The 19,236-nt window shown below is 31.7% G+C and overlaps 7 protein-coding genes across 7 annotated transcripts; 5 read left to right on the top strand and 2 right to left on the bottom strand.

Moving 5' to 3' along the window:
* Nucleotides 1–2,438: 2,438 nt before the first annotated feature.
* Chro.20393 (eukaryotic ribosome biogenesis; Erb1p) lies at nt 2,439–4,001 on the top strand. Its single annotated transcript, XM_662054.1, has 1 exon — nt 2,439–4,001. One exon carries the CDS (start codon nt 2,439–2,441, stop codon nt 3,999–4,001), a length of 1,563 nt encoding a protein of 520 aa, XP_667146.1.
* Nucleotides 4,002–4,336: 335 nt separating this feature from the next.
* Nucleotides 4,337–6,412, top strand: Chro.20392 (hypothetical protein). The annotated part of the gene is made up of 1 exon (XM_662053.1): nt 4,337–6,412. The coding sequence occupies one exon, from the start codon at nt 4,337–4,339 to the stop codon at nt 6,410–6,412; it is 2,076 nt and encodes a 691-aa protein (XP_667145.1).
* A 1,836-nt stretch (nt 6,413–8,248) lies between these two features.
* On the top strand, nt 8,249–8,452 carry Chro.20391 (hypothetical protein). Its single annotated transcript, XM_662052.1, has 1 exon — nt 8,249–8,452. The coding sequence occupies one exon, from the start codon at nt 8,249–8,251 to the stop codon at nt 8,450–8,452; it is 204 nt and encodes a 67-aa protein (XP_667144.1).
* An 812-nt stretch (nt 8,453–9,264) lies between these two features.
* On the top strand, nt 9,265–10,233 carry Chro.20390 (hypothetical protein). Its single annotated transcript, XM_662051.1, has 1 exon — nt 9,265–10,233. One exon carries the CDS (start codon nt 9,265–9,267, stop codon nt 10,231–10,233), a length of 969 nt encoding a protein of 322 aa, XP_667143.1.
* A 593-nt stretch (nt 10,234–10,826) lies between these two features.
* On the bottom strand, nt 10,827–12,488 carry Chro.20389 (ABC transporter). The annotated part of the gene is made up of 1 exon (XM_662050.1): nt 10,827–12,488. One exon carries the CDS (start codon nt 12,486–12,488, stop codon nt 10,827–10,829), a length of 1,662 nt encoding a protein of 553 aa, XP_667142.1.
* Nucleotides 12,489–13,132: 644 nt separating this feature from the next.
* Chro.20388 (hypothetical protein) lies at nt 13,133–14,617 on the bottom strand. The annotated part of the gene is made up of 1 exon (XM_662049.1): nt 13,133–14,617. The coding sequence occupies one exon, from the start codon at nt 14,615–14,617 to the stop codon at nt 13,133–13,135; it is 1,485 nt and encodes a 494-aa protein (XP_667141.1).
* Nucleotides 14,618–17,296: 2,679 nt separating this feature from the next.
* On the top strand, nt 17,297–18,742 carry Chro.20387 (hypothetical protein). Its single annotated transcript, XM_662048.1, has 1 exon — nt 17,297–18,742. One exon carries the CDS (start codon nt 17,297–17,299, stop codon nt 18,740–18,742), a length of 1,446 nt encoding a protein of 481 aa, XP_667140.1.
* Nucleotides 18,743–19,236: the final 494 nt, after the last annotated feature.

Here is a 19,236-nt window from a genome sequence, read left to right as displayed (position 1 = left end):
TTCCAAATGAAAGAGTAACAAAAACATCAACTCTTGACTCATTTGAAACTGCGAAGTCAAAATAATCTTTACTCAGTTTAACCATTCTAAAGGCTATTCCCTGATAATAGTTCCAAATTAATAGCTCCAAAGTATCAATAGACACTGAAACAAGCCATCCACTTTGTATTGTAAAACCAGAAAAGCGAATCTGGGGATCTCGAAAATCTTGAATAAGAAACCTTCTTTTTAGAATTAAAGAATTACCTTGAATAAAATCCAGAGATAATACTATCAAATTAGCCATAATTATCACAAAACCTGATTCCATGGAGTTATCAACAAAAGTTTGAGCATTATTAAATGAGAAACAACTTTTACAAGCTTTATGGCCTTCGGAAAATTGGGCTTTCTTATTAGAAAAAGTACTGAATATATCTATAATTGGAATTCTACTGTACCTGATTTTTGTTCTCACTTGATTTGAAATAGGTGTTTTTTGAGTATTCGTAACTTCAAAATCGATAGATATTGGCCTATTAAAGTTAATTACATTTTCCAAATTATTCTTTGCATTCAATTCAATTATTTCACATTCCCCATCCTCAAAGTTTCCAATTCTAGAAAACTGTATTATTGTCAAAAACTGATTTCCTGAATACTTACTACAGTATTTGCATTTGACGTCTTTTTCGATATACTCTGTTGCTTTTTCAAGTATAACCAAAGTTGGAGCAACTTCATACTCTCTGAGATGATCCTCTCTTATAATAGACTTGCACCAAATAGCTTCTGATATCACAGTTTTTGACTCAGTTTTCTCTTTTAAAAATGGCAATTTAATTTCCTTTAAAACAATATCCTTCTGTCTAGTGTCAATATTTTCAATTTCGCCTCTAGAAGTATCTAGAAATACACTAAGTTGACTTTCAGTTGTCAAATTCGCTATTAATTTGGGGTTATGCGACACCAAAAGCCTTCCATCTGTAAGTTCCAAATAATTACTGCTTTTAATGGACTGTAAAATCACAAATGAAGGATCCTCTTTCACAAATGTCTTGATCAAGTTCTGCACACCATTTGCTTCATTTTCCTCAATGCAATTTCTCATTGCTTTAATATCAAAACCCTTGTCACATTTATTTTTTCTTATTTTCAATACATGTTATATTTCGTAACTTTGGGGCGGCAAGGCAAAAATAATATATAATCTCATTATGAAGTCATCAAAAGAATGAGAAGAATGTAATATTTCACTCATCATTGTTGATAATAAAGAGGAATTGAGTTAAAAGTCATTTAATTGATTTGTTTTAATTTTGCAAGCTTATTTGCAATTTTCTGTTGTCTTGATGTTTCAAAATGATAATATAATTCCTAATACCGGTAGTTTTACAAAAAGTTTGCGCATGAATGCATGCAACTCATTACTAAAACTTACGTGTCAAAATATAAATATATTAAAACGTGCATGCTGAAAATGTAAAGACACAAATTAGAAAATAATAAAATAACCAAGAAAAACATCAAAAAGGTAAAAACCTAAGCAAATATCTTACATAAGTGAGTGGTAAAATACATGAGCAAGCACTCATTCTAATCACGAAAGAGTTTAAAATAAATTATTACTGAATACCTAGAGTAGCATCTTACGAATAGAAGAAAAAGAGAATTAGAGGCAAAAAAGATTTGGCGCCTTTTGAAGTGACTGAGCGCCACTTCAATAAACATATAAATGGTAAAAAAAGACCATAGAAAAAGGTGGATAAAGGTAGGGAAAATAGAATTAAAAAATACTTTGTAAATAAAGTATCAAAAGTACAATGGAATATATCGATGAAAATTTGTACATTTCAGATGAGGATGAGGAGGTAAATCGCGTTGGAAATGTACCTTTACATTGGTATGACGAATTTGATCACCAAGGATATACAATCGACGGTGAGAGGCTGAAAAAACTACTCAATAAGTCAGGTAAGTTAACTCAATGATCTATATTTAGTACTTATTGAAATATATTTAACACATTTTTCTCTTTAGATTCTGAGTTACAAGCTCTACTAAATTCAACAGATCCAGATGCATGGAGAACAATATACGATCAAAAAAATCAGACTTCAGTTAGACTTACTGATGAGGATTTGGACATAATTCGAAGAATTTCATCTCAAACTTATGCTAATCCTGACTTTGATGCGGAAAGCTACCATTATGAAAATGACAGTCTAGAAGATAAAATATTCCCAGTATCAAACAGACCAGTACCTAAGCGCGGATTTATACCATCTAAATGGGAAGCAAAGAAAATTACTCATCTAATTAAGTTGATAAGGCTTAAGATTTTACATCCTATTAAGAAGAAGGAACCGGAAGTATTTGATATTTGGGAAGATGCAATTTTGGATCCGGTTGTTGATGAAACTACTTCTAAAGGGCCTCCTCATATCCCAGCACCAAGAATGGAACTCCCAATTCATGAACATAGCTATAATCCTCCAGAAGAGTACTTATTTGATGAGGATGAGATTTCTAAGCTTGAGAAAGAGGGAGAACTGGAAAATACATTTATACCATCTAAATTTGATTGTCTAAGAAGGGTACCAGCTTATGATAAGCTCATTACTGAAAGGTTTGAACGCTGCTTGGATCTTTATTTGTGTCCTAGAGCTATGAAAATGAGAATGAATGTTGATCCTGAAAGTATCTTGCCTCCCCCAATTGATACAAGCGATTTGAAACCTTATCCAACTTCAATCAGAATTAGATATGACTTTGATCAAATTATTGACAGTAAAAATATACAAATGTCTGCATCATCTGATGGATTCTGGCTAGCTGTGGGAGTAGGTAATCTATTGATAGTATTTGAAATATCTACTTCACGAATAGCTTTTAAATTGGATATATCAAAGTTAGCTCAACAAGTAAATATCTACGATGAACCATCTTCTAGTGATGAAACACAAGAATCTAACACAAACTCTATAACAACTCTAGCATTTCATCCTAATTTACCTATTTTAGCTTGCGGAGTTGAGGAGTATCTCTTTATTCTAGTACTGAAACTTCCAAGCATTTGCTTTGCAGAAGACTCTGAAGCTTCCACAGATATTGAAGAGAAAGAAACTTTGGATTCAGATGAAATAATTAAAAATTCTAAAAACAAAGAAAAGGACCCAATAAAAGATTATCAACATTCTTTGGAATTATTTGAGGATCTCCATACTTATAATAAAGAATCCAGTAAATTGGAGTTACTTTCATGGAATAGCATTAATTTGGATCCAGATTCTGAATTAAATAAAGAATTAAGCTCAGCTGTTGTAATTAAACATCAATCTACTATTAGACATTTATCCTGGCATAATAAAGGAGGGTATTTAGCTGCAGTATCTCCAAGAGCTATTTCACCTTCACAAAGAGTTGTTATTCATTCTATCAATAGATGCTCATCAATTACTGCATTTAAAAAACTTAGTGGATTGGTTAAATCTGTTCAGTTTCACTCTTCTAACCCATGGCTTATTGTTGCTACTCAAACATGTATTAGGATTGTTGACCTAACATCTAGTAAAACAGGTAATAAGAAGCTTGGTAACCAAAATACTGGTAAAGCTTTGGTCAAAAAACTTATTGGTATTGAAGATCCAACAACCATTTCTTTAGATTCTTCAGGGAAACATATCTTTGTTGGACAATCCAATGGAAGAATTGCCTGGTTTGATCTGGATCTTGGAAATACTCCCTATAAACTTTTAAGATATAGTGAATCAGCTATCAAAAAAGTACAATTTCACCAAGGAAAGTCTATGGTTTTCTCTGCTAGTAAAAATGGCACTATTAATATTTTCCATTGCAGAATGCCCACAGATCTAATGAGTGATCCCGTTTTTGTCCCTCTAAAGGTAATTAAAGGAGAGCTTTCTTTTATTAGCTCAGCTATTTGGCATCCAAGGCAACCTTGGATATTCACTGCTGGAATTAACAAAGATGGAAAGCCATCCCTAGTTCTCTGGGGCTAATATTATTTTTCAAAATTATTATCTTTCTATTAAGTTATCTCTAATTTTACATTTCTCTAATTTCTCCCTTTCCTGTTTTTTTTTCTACATTTATCGCATGCAAAAATTGCATGCAATTTTAAATATTACCAGAATTATTAATGATAATCAGTTTGGCGCCAAATTGTATGTAGTTTAGCACCACACTAATGAAAAAATAGTGGATTTAATAAATAAATAAATAATAAACATATACTCAAAAAAAATTCCAATATATTTTGTTAGATTATGAATGCTAATGAAATAGTGGTGTAAATAGGGATTAATATGTTAATTTATCAATTCAAGTTGGAGCAATGAATTCTGAAGAATACACTGATTGGTATTCTTTAGAGAATTTAGATAATACAAGGCTAAACTTTGATGAACTTAAAGAAGAATCTGGATGGTTTAATATTGAAATAGACAAACATGATGGTTCAGATATTGCAGGTTTTGGGGCATCCGAATCTTTGATATGGAGCCTTTCTATTCATTTTAGATCAATCACTTTGCAGGACCCTGCTACTGTGATTTTTAAGGCTCCAAATTGGTATAAAATAATTAAAAGCACAAATGAGATATCCCCGTCAAAATGTCCAAAAACAAGCCCACCATACCCATGTAGAAGATCTACGACCAATTTTTCTGATCATGAAATAGAAATAACTTCTAGAATAGTCTGCTCCTGGAAGGATATATTTGACAGATTAAACTGTGAGCCTTTAAAAATTGAGGCTTATAAAGTTAGTACTTTTGGGGACCAGGAACTTCATTCCATGGGTTATGTTAATTTAAAGCATATTTTAATTCAGACTGAAAAAACCAATCCAACTGTTTCAGGTAATTATATTTTTGGTTCAAATACATTCAGAATTTGGCCAACACGCATATTACTATATCCAGTATCAAAATCTCAAGTACCCAATGACCATAAAAACACTTCCAATGAGTTGGATTCACTCTCTGATTTTGAATTAGAACCAAATTCTGGCGAATCGAAAAATAAGAATAGTGAGAATTCAGTAACAGAAGAAGAAAAGAGCGTGCCTATAGGACTTATAGAGGTTGATATAGTATTACAGGATTGTAAGAAACAACCAATTTCAGATGGATCATCACCCGGTATTAGACAGAAGTCATTAAATACTAAAACAGATCAAAACTCGTCTTTATTCTCTAGGCCTAGATCTGTATCTAGATCTAGATCTAGGCCAAGGTCAGGAAGTGCTACAAATGAATCTCCAATAAATGAGAGGACTAGGAACAATTTGAGGAACAAAACCAAAACCCCTCCTGACAAAAGAGTGAGTTTTTCCCCACAAAGAACGTCAAGAAATGCTAAGTACGAACCGGGTAATGATGAAGAATTTATTTCTCCAGAAGACTTGGAGTTTCTGAAAATTGGAAATATGTATGATAAATTAGACTCCAATATTAGAAGCCCTGGGGTAATTTCTGATTTTAGCTCAAAGATAGGATATTTCACTGTTGGAGATGTTGATTTTTCAAATAAGCTGATAGAAACTATCATAAAAGAAATTGATAATGATGAGTTGTATGAACAAGGGCTTGAAAATAGCGATGATTATACCTCAAAGGTGAACTTCGAGATTTGGAAGAGGTCAGAGAAAGAAAGGTTCGTACAACACCTTCACAATTTGGAAGAAGAATTCAGAAAATTGACTTTAATTAGACAAGAAACAATCATGAAGGATTTCATTGGGGATATTAGTAGAAAAAGCAATAAGCTTGCAAGACTTGAGAATTTAGTTAGCAATAAAATACTTAAGTTAAAGAATAAAGAAAACTCAATAGATAATATTAATGATGAAAACAATAGAAAGATGAAACTATTTCAATTTGAGCAAACAAAACTTCTTGAATCCCAAAAAAATGAGTTTAAGATGAAACTTGAGCTTGAAAAAAAGAAAACTCAGATTGCAGAATTTGAAAAAAATAAATGGTTCAAGAAATATAGCGAGGAAGAGGAAATTAACGAAAAGCTTCACAAAGAGATTCAGAGTCTAAAAACTGGTAGAAAATCTGATTTGTATTTTAAAAACGAACTTCTTAGAAAAGATGAGTTAATTCAGTCATTTGAAGATCAAATCTTACAGCTCAAGGAAAGTGTTCAGATATTGAGGGCTTCCAGAGATCATTACAAGACTCAGTTTGAACATTTAGCTGCTGCAGTGCATTTATTCCCTGAGAAAGAAACACATCCTACTTCCAACAAAAGTAATAACGTTTATACACACAATATAGAGTCTCTAGTACAGTCAGGACTTTACAATGAAGATGATCAGTTTATTCAACTTTTAAAGTCGAATAATAACATTCATAGTAGTTTTAGCAACGAAGATGCAAATAATACTAGTATTCCTGAATAAAAAAACGATTCAATTTAGCCTCTCAAATTCACAAATTTGGAAGGAAAAAAACTAAACATTCGAATAATTAGTGCTTCTTACTCTTTCCAATAACTCTATTTTTCGCGTTCATTATTTTTCTTCTCCAAACCCGCAAAATTTCACTCATGCATGCATTTCAATTGCATGCACTACATGCAAACTATTCTTACGTAATAGGAGCACCGGTATATGAAACAATTATCCACATTAAAATTATTACGTAAAAAATATAAAAACACATAAAGTTGTTTAATTATATAGGTTGGAGAAACTAGGGTTATCTATAAAGAAAATGCAAGAATTTTGAATAAGTATAATGAGATATAGGTAAACAGGGGAAAAAAATAAAAGAAAACAATTTGACTAAAAGTTTAATATATTTTTTTTCCAATAATAGGTGATAGGAAAAGAAGAGGAAATTTCTGCTCATTATATTTAAATTGAAAATAATATATAATATATATTTCTTTTTTTTAAATACAATATATAAAAAATAACAATAGCTCCGAATGAGGGCAAAACTACTGATAATTCAAATTCTGGTAACTATTATAATAACAGTTAGGTCTCAGAACTTGATTAGAATAGAAAATGGAGCTGAATTAGTTTCTAAAAGGCAGGATTCTAATCTTGGTACTAGGTTAACGGATTTGATAAAAAAGGTAAGTAACTAGTAACAAATCCCTATTAAAATTTCAAAATAACTCTCATTAAAACATTGCTTTATATCACATGTATTTAGATTAAAGTTAATGAATCACAATATCAAGACTCGAATAGAATAATATTTGTATATAAAGATAGTAATGGTGGCTCAAGTGAGTTATTTTTAAGATTAAGATTGAGGTTTAAAAACATTATTGAAAGAGCTTTTAATATACTCAAGGTGAGTTAAGCTTTCATAATTCCCATATATTTGTTCAATTTTAATTTGTATGGGAAGGATAATGAAACATTTTATCAAATTAATTCTTCAAAACTATTAGTTTAATAATACAAAAACAAGGTATTTAAAGAATTTAAGCATGGAGATTATACAAACTAAAGATAATGACCAGATGACAAAATTTCTGAATGTAATTAAGGATCAAGTCAGCTTGTTTCAAGATTTGATTCAGGTAAGTTGTGATAATTCTACGTCTAGATCTTTGTAACTTTTATTAGGGAGTGTATTTGGACGAGTTTATTGGATTCGAAGAGAACAATTACAGAAGTACATTTGAGATACCGAAAATAAATAACTCCAACAGGCCAACAATAACTACTGAAAACTATTCAACTATTTATGAAAGACAATGGTTTCATAATGATTCAAAATTTGGAATAAAGTCAGCAAAAATGTGGAAAAGAGTTTCAGAACTTAAGGATCAAGGAATGGGAAATGTTGTAATTGCAGTTATTGACTCTGGGATTGATTTTGAGCATCCTGATTTAAGAGGAAAAATATGGAGGAATTTTGGAGAGTTTGACTGTAATGATGGAATTGATGATGATATGAATGGTTATGTTGATGATTGTTATGGATGGGTAAGTTAAGTTTTTATTAATATACAACTTTTTATAATTCAAACAAACACTTTTAGAATTTTGTGGATAATAATAAAATACCAGTAGATAATAATGGACATGGAACTCATATTTCTGGCATCATTTCTGCAATCCCAAATAAGGAAGTTGGTATTTCAGGAATTTGTTGGTTTTGCCAAATCATGGTATTAAAGGTTTTGGATTCAAAAATTAGAGGATTCCTATCAGGATTTGTTGAAGCTATTGACTATGCATTAGACAAAGGAGTAAGAATATCAAATCATAGCTATGGAAGTAGAAGGTAAGTACCTTAGTGTAAATACCGAACATCAAAGATCAATAAATACTGTCTTTAGTAAAAACATTGAATTATTAAGACTTGCAATTAAAAGAAGTGAAGATCAAGGAATGTTGGTAATTGTAGCTTCTGGTAATTATGAAAGCGATAGAAACAATGATATTGTTCCAACTTTCCCTTCATCTTTCAAGTAAGTTAAAAAGAAATCATATAAATAGAACATTCTGAACTTTTATATTGAATTTTACTAACTAATTCACAGGTCTGAAAACATTATTTCTGTGACTTCGATTACAAGGTAAGTAATAAATTTTAATTTTCATTCCAATCAAAAATTTTATCTATTCATTTCTTTATTCATAACCTAAAGTAATGGAGAACTAATGGAAAGAGCAACTTATGGAAGAAAGACCGTCCATATTGGAGCTCCTGGAGTTAATATTTGCTCTACATATCTACAAGGAGGTAAGATGCATGCAAATCTAAAAAATACAAAATTGACCCAAATTCTAACTAAAATCCATTCAACACAGAATATAGATGTATGGATGGTAGCTCATTCTCTGCCCCAATTATAACTGGGATAGCTGGGGTCTTGCTTTCAGTCTTCCCAAATATCTCAATCTATTCTATTAAAGATTGCATTTTAAAAGGAGCTACCCGAATTAGAGGTCTTCCTGGTAAGTTTTACAGTATTTCTTAAAAGAAAAAACTTATTCCTAACCTTCTAATAGTTATGACAGAAGGAACCGTCAATGCAAACAATTCTCTTGAAATTTGTGAATACCTTTTCGGTAGTAGATATTTAAAAAGACTGCCAATAAAATAATTTCCCGCCTAATCTCAAGAGAAAATGTAATTAAAGAATGAATTATATAAGGAAAAGAAGATACTAAAGAAAAGTAAAAGAGGATTTTTATATATAATTGGTATGAAGTAGGGGAATTAGTAGTCAAAAAAAACTGCTAATCAAAGCCAGTAGTGGGAATAGTCAGCTTCAGATATTATGAAAGATAATGTAAGAGAAAGGCTAATTTTAAGATTGGGGATTACCAAAAATGATGGGGAAAGGAGAGTACACGCTTCAGGACATGACCGTTCAATGACTCACAGTTCCAAAAAGGCTTATGGCGATTCTACAGACGAGATACAAGAGCATGATGATTTTTTATTCAGATTATTAGACTTGTCTCAAAATGACTCTTCAAGGCTCAAGTACTTGGAAAAATTGAGTTATTTGAAAATTTGGGTTCCTTCAGCACATAGGCCACCAAAGCACCAAACTGCAATAATTTTTGATTGGGATGATACCTTACTTTGTACCACATTCTTAAATTATCAGATAACTAAAAGGAATAGAATTAGTGGAAGCTCAAATTCACAACAAGCTGTGAATGATTCAGCTCAAGGTAAACTAGAGAAGGATATTATTGCATGCCAAGGTGAGTGCTCTGATAACTTTTTGTCTACTTTTCCCCAGGATGTACAAATTATTATGAATCAAATTCAAAAATGCGTAGTTGAGTTACTTGTCAAAGCTATGGATATGGGAAACGTATTTTTAATAACTAATGCTTCAGAGGGATGGGTTGATTATTCTGCTAAGATGTATATGCCAGAAGTTGTTGATGTTTTATCAAGATTAACAGTTATTTCAGCAAGGTCAAAGTATGAACATAAATATCCAGGGGCATATCACAAATGGAAATTTAATGCATTTCTGGAGATTCAAAAAAAGCTAGATTCAGAGACTATTACTAATCTTATTTCAATAGGTGACTCTATTATTGAAATGGAGGCAGTTCATATACTTGGAAGAGAGTTTTCAGAGTCTTTGGTAAAAACTATTAAGATGAAGGAGTCTCCAACACCAGATGAGTTATTTAAACAACTTTCACTAATTAACACAAAATTTGAGGATATTTGTCTAAATGCACGAAATCTAAAGATTGTTTTGGAGAAGAGATCATTGTAGATTGAACAACTACTCGTCACAAAACAAGATTTACTTTTATGTTTGCTTCTTTTCTGAAGGAATTTTAGAGGCCAGTTACATAAAATAGTCACCTTATTTCAAACAACTTAACTAAATGGATGCAAAAATACACAATTGTAGTAATAATAGTTAACAATGCATTACTTGGTTGCTTTGACCATTTCTATTTTACCCAATTTCAATATGCATTTTTATATGCAGACTACACATACATACTATTGATTGGGTAATGATTATTGTCAATTGACAATTTTTATCTGGTTAGAATTAAGTAGAGAGAAAATCGTACTAGCAGAGCTCTTATGGTTTTTAATAGCTATTACAATACTTTAATAATACGAAGAACATGAAAAGAAGTGTAGCTTCAAAGAATTTCTAAGCGGGATTATATTGAGTACACTGTAATACTATTGATAATATATAATGCTTATTTTGTATAATTTACTTGCTACGAGGATTCGGGCTGAACTAGCCATTTCTAAACTAATTATATGTACACGTATAAAATATGTTTAATTTTCTTAGCTAAGAAACATTAGGCGGGAACTTGTCCTCCAGTTTGCTTTTGATTTTTATTTAGAATTAAAATGTGGGTAAAAACTAGTCAGTTCTGGCTCGGTATCCGATTCACCAGATGAAGAAGTGGATGCCCACTGTTGGGAAATTTGTAAGTTTCCAGATAAGGAAATATCGTCTTCATCTTCGCTAGCCGATGATGATGACGGAGAACTAAATGCCCTTCCGGATGAAAAGAATTGCTTAGCTGATAAATGAGATTTTTTCTTTTGTGACGAGTGCAATCCTGAAGGCGCCTTCTGTTGGCGGGCTCTTTTGCATGTATTTTTATTTGAGGATGAATCTTTTTTGGATGTGCCTTCTAGTATAGGAATATTAAGTTTGAGTTTACACCATTTAATCATTTCACGGAAAACATTAGGGGGGGTTTGCTGGTCATCAAGTTCCACTTCACCGGAGTTAACTTCTTTCCAGTGAGCAGTGGAGAAGAAGGAGTTGAATAATTCAACATGGTCGTTTTGTGAAAGTTGGCTAAGAAGGGATTGGAACTCGTGTCTCTCAGGCTCAGTAATTCCTTTGGCACCATATGAGGAGGATGAAGCTTGTGAGTGTTTCTTTGGGGTTTTTGCAGACTTGGAGCTGGAGGAGTTTTGGGACGACTGATTGTTAGAGGCTGATTTTTTATTTTTACCAAGTGTATGGTAGTTAGGGTCTTTTCCAGAGTCATCAAAGAGTAAGGAACCTATATTTTTTCCAGTATTTTGGATCTTCTTTGGAGGCTCCAAGGCTGACGACCCGTCGATAATTGACTTAGCATTTTTGGTGGACCCTTTAGGAATGCCTCCTGGAAAAGTGAGCAGGAAATCATCTTGTAGCGGTTCATTTAAAAGCTTTAAATTAAGATTAAGTGAGGCATCTACTGCTTTAGTCCATAAAGCTTTTCCAGGTTCTACTGATCGGAAGCCACAAATCCAGACAGAATATATATCGGAAAATACATGAGCAGCTGATAAATATTCGTTGTTTTCAAGCTTACTAATGATACAATTCAGAGAAATTGGTTTGATCGGACTACATCTTTCTATATATTTGAAGAATTGTCCGGCGTTTAAAAAGAGTCGGTCAATTTCTTTTTTCTTATTTTCACTTGAAGGTATACCGTCAAAAGTCTCTTCCTCAACACCTTCTCTAGAGAAAAGAGCATCTCCTTTTATATATAAGTCAAAGTTTTTAATATTGACAGCTGAAACAAAAGGAGAGAAGGCTTCTTGCTGAGAAATAACTTTGAGAATTCTGTGAAATCTTTTAGCCCAATCTGGAAGTCTTTTTTGTGAATCTTCAACATTTCCTCTTTGTCCTACTGAACTTTGGGAGTTGCCTCCCTTATTGTCATGTCTTGATTCTAAAATACTCATTCCATCTTCTAAAAGCGCCTTTAGCTCTCTTGAATAAGATGGACGCGAACTTCGAGATTTCCTCTTTTCTCCTATCACAATACCAGAAGGATTCACTTTAGCTCCTCCTGATATTGACTTCTTCTTTGAATTTTTTTTGCTACTATCAACTACGGGCTCTGGCGACAACTCAAATCCAAAGCTCCCCGAATTCTCCATCAAAAATTTTTGAATCCTCCCAACCTCCTCAAAGTTTAAGAATAACTCTCCTCTTACTCCTGTTCTTCCATTTTCCTCTTTTGATAGTCCGAGTTCAGTTTCCATAAAACCGACTATTTTTTCCCTGAATTGATATAATTTATCTCTCAAATCCTTCTCGATACTTGGTAAATTAATTACAATGGATTATACCGCCGGCGGGAAATGAGTTGTTTATCTTTATTTCTTTTTTGAAAAAATAATTATTTCATCTTTATAGAAAGTGAAAGAAAGTGGGTTAGTGAGCATTATGTTAGAAGATATCAATTTACAAAGCCTACAAATGGTAATAGAGTAAATAATAAAGAGAAAGATTGACTATACTGAATAGGTTCTTATTCAGAGTTTTTGTAAATAGTTAGAAAATATGAGTTTGAGATAAAGACTATAAAACTAAGATATCAAATGATCCAAGTATGTATATATATAAACATGCATTTATGCACGTCAACATAATAATACAATTTCTTATTTCTTTGAATATTCTCCACTAAAAATCGAAAGGCGGCAATTCCCCACATGTAAATAAAGCAAAATGCATGTAAACACGTCAATACGTAAAACACGGGCTGGAAAAAATTTAAAGAAAATTAAGGCAACTCTATTCAAGCATTAGAGTTTGAGAATTATTCGCAACAATAAATATAAGAAATAAGAATAAATATATACATATATTAACTTAGGCTTGAGAGTTTCTGGTAATAATAGCATTACAGATCTTTTTGAACAGATTGCTTTTTGTGGTAATGATTTCTGTATTTGGTAGGAGTATTAAAGTTACTATTGCTGTTAGTACTCTTCTCTCCATCTTTTGAGTCATTTCTTGTTCCTGTAGAGCGGTATGGCTCATTTTCCTTGGTTTTGTTTTGAAAACGAAAATTACCAGCTTTTTCTCTGCTGAATCTTCGATTATACTCAAATTTCTGTTTTGCACGCAAGTCTAGCTTTTGACCCAAGTCTTTGTTTGGAATATTGGCGCCAAATTGTTTACTAGTTTCTCGGCATTGTGACAATTCTAAACATTCTGAAGTTGAATTGCTACTCTTATCTTGGTTTGTTGGATTAACTAGGGTCTTAGGAGAATAAGAAAAAGAGAGAGTATCTTTCTTTTGGCCCTTGTATTTTGCTGGGAACCTCTGATTTTTCTCCTCTATATTTCGCTCGCTGTCATTCCAAGATTGTTTTTTTCCCCTAAATCCACCATCTTGGGAAAATTTCCGGGGCTTCCTAACAGAGTTCTGAACATATTCTTCTTGTGGATACTTACCATTTTCTTTGAGCCAATGAATTGCCTCTCCTTGGCGTTCCTTCATCCAGTTAATTACATCCCTAATCATCTGAGAATCGGAATTAATATTATTATCTTGGTCCTTAATTAAAGTCTCTGTACATTTCGAGTTCTTATCAGGCATTTTGCTTGGGCTTTCTAGAATATCTTCCCGATCCGGGATTTTTTTATCAGAAGTTGGTAATTTTGGTCCATCTTTCTTGGTATTTATACTCTCAACCTCTTGTATCTGAGCTGGCTCCATAGGACTAGGAGTAGGACTAGTTAAGTCTTGCTTTTCAGGTTCTCTCTTCATTTCAAGAGCTTTTTCGCCTTGAGTCTTATTAAACATTTTCCTTCTACCCCTGTAGGCGCTTTGGAAGTGGTTTTTCTTGTAATGTTTATAATTGGAGAAATGTTTTGAATCACCATAAAAATTTGAGCTAGTATTAAACTTTTCTTGGCAGCCTCCTAAGGGGCTTGGATTCTGACTTGAGCCCTGGCTTTTACAATACTCACTAGCTTCGGTGCTTGAAATTCCATTGGGTATTACCCCAATCTTCTCATCACACTTCTTTTCCGGTGAAATACGAAAGCTAATAGCTAGCAAGTCACTAGTATCTATGATAACTTTGTTGCTACAATCAGCTGATGCACTGCTCTTCTCCAGCCCATCAGGTCCTACGGTTGTTTCTGTAGAGCTCTGCAACTTTCTTGTAAAATCGAGTCTGGTATTCTGATCTCTATAAATTGATCCCGATTTTGTTTTATTCCCTCTACTAAATCTATTTCCTCTATAAGTACCTCCTCCACGTCCATTTCCCTTTCCATCCACGAACATCCCCACATAACCTCCACCTCTGCCTCCACGACATCTTTCCTCACCTATGTGAACTTTTCCTCCTCTCGAATACTTAACTCCTTCCATTACTTTATTTTAAGTTAATATTATCTTAATTTAATAAGTTGATTTATACATATATTCGTATTCTTGTAATAGGCATATGTAATAAATATTAATTTATTTTAACAAGTAACTGATAGGTGATTGTAATTATTTGTTCAAATTAACTATAGATGGCTTTTTCTTTGAAATTTTATTTTCTTTCTTATTTTACAAGTAAAGTTCTTGTTTAATATCTCAGCATTCAAAAAAAAAAAAGAAAAAATTGCTCTGCTATTTTGTATATTCTATCAGTATTTAAAGCGTGTATAGAAAAAGCTTATCGCTAGCTATTCCTCCTTTAAAACGTGTTATGAAACTCGATTAAGCAAATTTATTAGAGAGTTTAGGGGAATAAGAAAGAATAAAATATTCCTATGTTATCAACTTTAAATTACCTCCACTTTTCCCCTCAGCCTCATTTTTTTTACTTTTTTTCCTCTTCTTCTGCCCCCATACTACTTGTGCCGGTATGTAATTATTAATAATATTTATCATGATTAATAATACAATTATTAGTGCTTGGCGCTCAATTTCTCGAGTTGGCGCGTTATTTTTTTTGTGTTAATTATTAGGCAAAAATATGTTTAAAAGAATTGAATGGTTTTTTTTTTTTTTTTTTTTTTTTTTTAAAATAAGAAAATCACTTTTTATAAACTAATATATTTTAGAAAATATTTGATACTAATTAGTTTTAATATTTTTTGAATATTTTAACATTTTTTTTTTTGCGTAAATAATTATCAATTGATTAGAAATGCAGCAAATACAAGATGCATGCAATGCTTGTAATGCAATGCATGTATTACATGCATGCATCTTGATTTTTGCTCGGAATTGATTTAATTGGCGATAAACTCATGCAAAAATAGTTAAGTTTGTTATCTTAATAGGTTTCTGTAAATATGTACTAGTCTTAACAAAAAAAAAGGGGCGGAAAACTTTAAATAAGCCTTGGAAATAATAGTAAAATAATAAACAATTTGTTTATCCTAGTCTTCTTTCTTCTTCATTTAAGAACCAAAATAAAGAAATTATTAATTTATATTGCTTTATTCAGGAATAACTGAATTCGAGACTATATATATAAGACGAAAAAAAACAAAAATATAATATCAGATAATTGAAAGTACTAACCTCACAGAATACCAAATATCACATATAAAAGGATAATAAAGATGAAATAGAGAGAAAAGGAAAAAATTGAAGAAAAGGAGAAAAAAAGAATATAAAATAAAAATGGCTTTTGCAATAGCTCCAACACTTCTTAAAATTCCTAAGGAAATAATTATGGGAATATGTTATTTTTTGGAACCGAAAGATACAATTAATCTGAGTTTAACATGCAACTCTGCATATTTAACAATACATAATAACCCAATAATATGGAGATTCTACTGCCATAAATTTGGTTTTGTACAAAACAAAAAAGGGAAAAAATGGTGTTTTGAAAATGCTCAACAAATTCCAGCTAATAAAAGGAATGATTTGGGATATTATCGGTTTGAAAGAAATGGGAATAATATAATAAGAAATCTAAATAGTAAGAGAAATACGCATATGCCTATAGAGGAAGTAGAAGCTTACTCTATAGAGTTTGGGAATGAGGATAACTTTCTTAAGATATTGGAGTACAATTGGTGGGATGAGAACAATCATAAAATAACATTAAATCAAGGAAAAAAGCCAGTAACAGAGTTGGATAATAGTGAATTGGAAAATATAAGATTGGATATTTCACTTGCAACAGAATTAGTAAATTGGAGGTTGGTATTTTACATGAATATACTAAATGAAGATCCAAATCATATTTTCTGGTTAAGGATTGGTGCGTGCATAGATATAATGACTCCAATAACTTCAGTTAAGATTGATCCAAAAATATATCAAGATATGGAGGATACAGTAATTAGCCGAATTTTTGATTTTGCAAAGAAGATTAAGTATTTATCAACTTTACATACATGCAGACATTTTATTCGGCTTCCATGTCCAATTAGGATTCGAGAGATTTTGATAGGAGGGAGAATTGGGAATATTATTAGCTCTGAGCCTAATTCACATGGTAGATATCTTCTAGAACTACCAAAGGAGCTTGTGCATATGGTAAATATAAGCGATATACCTAATCCTAAATGTGATGATGACAATTTACTGGGGAGCAAAAAGCTACAACTTCCAATAAATATTCATAGGAAGTCGTTCCTAGGTAATTATTCAAAGATCAGAACTCAATCAAAGATGGAAGGAAAAAATTTAGGGATACTGGAAGAGGAGAAGATAGAGGAAGAGGAGGAAGATAGAGATGATGGGTGGGATCATGTATAAAGTAGCTTCAAGTTCCATAGAGTTTGTCACAATAGCTAATGCATTTATTTCTTACGCCAATAACCCAAACTGGACAACATCCTTAACTCCAAGATCTATTTCAGCGTTTAAACAAATGGGAATTCCAAACAATGAGGGTTTCCAACTTTTCTTCTGAGGTGTTGAGCCAGATGCATAAAGATCAAAAAGGTGTGAAAGGGCAGATTAGATTTGGGAGCTGNNTATGACTACTATTCAAATATGAATTTNCCTCACAGTCCGGGTAATTGCACACCCCATGTTCAGTATTTATAGACATGTATTCTGGNAGTTCACAATATAAGACAGTATTTCAAAATGTTATGTTCAAATTCTATAATATTTAATATGTTTGCAACTAGTATTAACTTGCAGGACTCAGCATTCGATAATGATCAAAGTTACTCATGTTGGTGTGAATATCCAAAGAGCCTTTTGGGATGTACTTGGTATTACAATCCTAATAGATCAAATTTAAAAGATATAAGGAACTTTAATTCGGGTATATTCTCTTCACTGCAAAATTCTTCACTTTCAAGTGATAATTTACCTCTTAGTATTGGTCCCAAAGCTAATTTGGAGTTAATATTAAATATAATTCAGAATCCTCAAGGTTTAGAGAAGCAGATTAATAGAAGATATATAACTTTAAATAAAGAAGAAACGTGTATGGCAGATTTAATTTATTTGATAAAAGCAAACTTGGACGGAGTTATTAGTGATGGTTTTAAAGATGAACATTGTTACAATATCTTCATATTAAAAGGCATAGGATGGAGAAAGCTGAGCAATTACGAAAATGAGGAAAATGAAGATAGTAGCGAGATATTTTTACAGGAGAAGGAGATGGGGAAAAAAGTTTATGGAGAGAGTTTGACAAAAAATGAAAAGATTTTGAGTAAATTAAAGTCTTATTCTGGGGATCTACTCGGTAGCTTATCAAAGAATTTCTTTTTTGTTAATGGTGAGAAAATTAAAGCGGAAATTAAACAAATTGGAACGGAAGAAATTTATGAGGATCTTAAAGAACAGTTTAAGATACATAAAGAATTTATAATTCCTATTAGCTGGTCTTCAGATGGTTTAAGATTGTCAAAAATCAGTTTTTTGCCAATAAAAGTTGAAGAAGAGCATGATTTTGTATTGAAAAGTAATATTGACAATACAAATGAATCAGTGGAGAATCAATTTATGATACAGAGATCCTTTTCAGGTATTTCAAATATGTCAACGATGCCTTCATTTTCATCATTCTCATCGTTGGAAGGCCACATGTTAAATTCTAATGTGAGGTTTTCAAAGTGTAGAATAATCACTTTGTATAGAGAACTAAATAGGTTTAAAGATAATAAAGAATACTCTGGAGATATTTCAGTAGAAAATCCTGAATCCAAAGATAATTTTTGTTTAAAAAGCTTAATAAAAAATACAAACGAAATTTACAAAGACTTGATAGTTGGGAAATTTTATGGTGATATTAGCTCAAGATTTCTAAGCTTTGATTCACAACCAATTCAAAACACTTTGTATTTCGACTCTATCCCAAATTCAGAAAATAATAGGCTTGATGACAGTTTTAAAGAAGATCTCATAATTAAAAATCAATATAAATTCACATTATTACAGAGTTCGCAAGATACTAGACAGTTTGAATTTCACTCTGATAGGTCAGATCTAATCTTAATTGGAACTTCTTTGGGAAAGGTTAAATTGATTGATAGATATAATGACGTCATTTTGGCTGAACAAGGTAAGTTTATTTAATTATCGATAAAGAAATCATATACGGTTTGAAGTAAATATTCATGCAAATATATTAAACTAATATATTTACATGAACCATTATTTTTACCTTGATGGAAAATACGATATTTAGTTATTTGCTATTCATTTATTCTCCAGATATTAATTACGTGTAATATATACACGTGGCATTAATAAAATTGCATGCATAAAAATAGTACAGTGGTCAAAACAGATCCACTTTAGTATTTTCAATTTGCATGCAAGCAAACTTAATAAACTGCTGTTACTGTATTGCATGCAAGCAAGGTAGGTTTGCAATTGCCATTTATAATAACATTTGGATGAATTAAATATAATGAAGAATTAAATGTTGTAATTATATCAAGCGTAAAGAAAGAAAAATATTTCTTTTATAACATATTTATGTTATATTCCGTAATTAAGATTCTTCGATAAAACAAAAAATTCAAAATTAATTGAAACTTTTTTCTTCCCTCTTAAAATGCTTTTAG

The sequence above is a fragment of the Cryptosporidium hominis genome, assembly GCF_000006425.1.
Source record: "Cryptosporidium hominis TU502 chromosome 2 CHRO012106, whole genome shotgun sequence".
In the NCBI taxonomy this organism is placed as follows: domain Eukaryota; phylum Apicomplexa; class Conoidasida; order Eucoccidiorida; family Cryptosporidiidae; genus Cryptosporidium; species Cryptosporidium hominis.
This window is presented reverse-complemented; position numbering and strand designations above follow the sequence as displayed.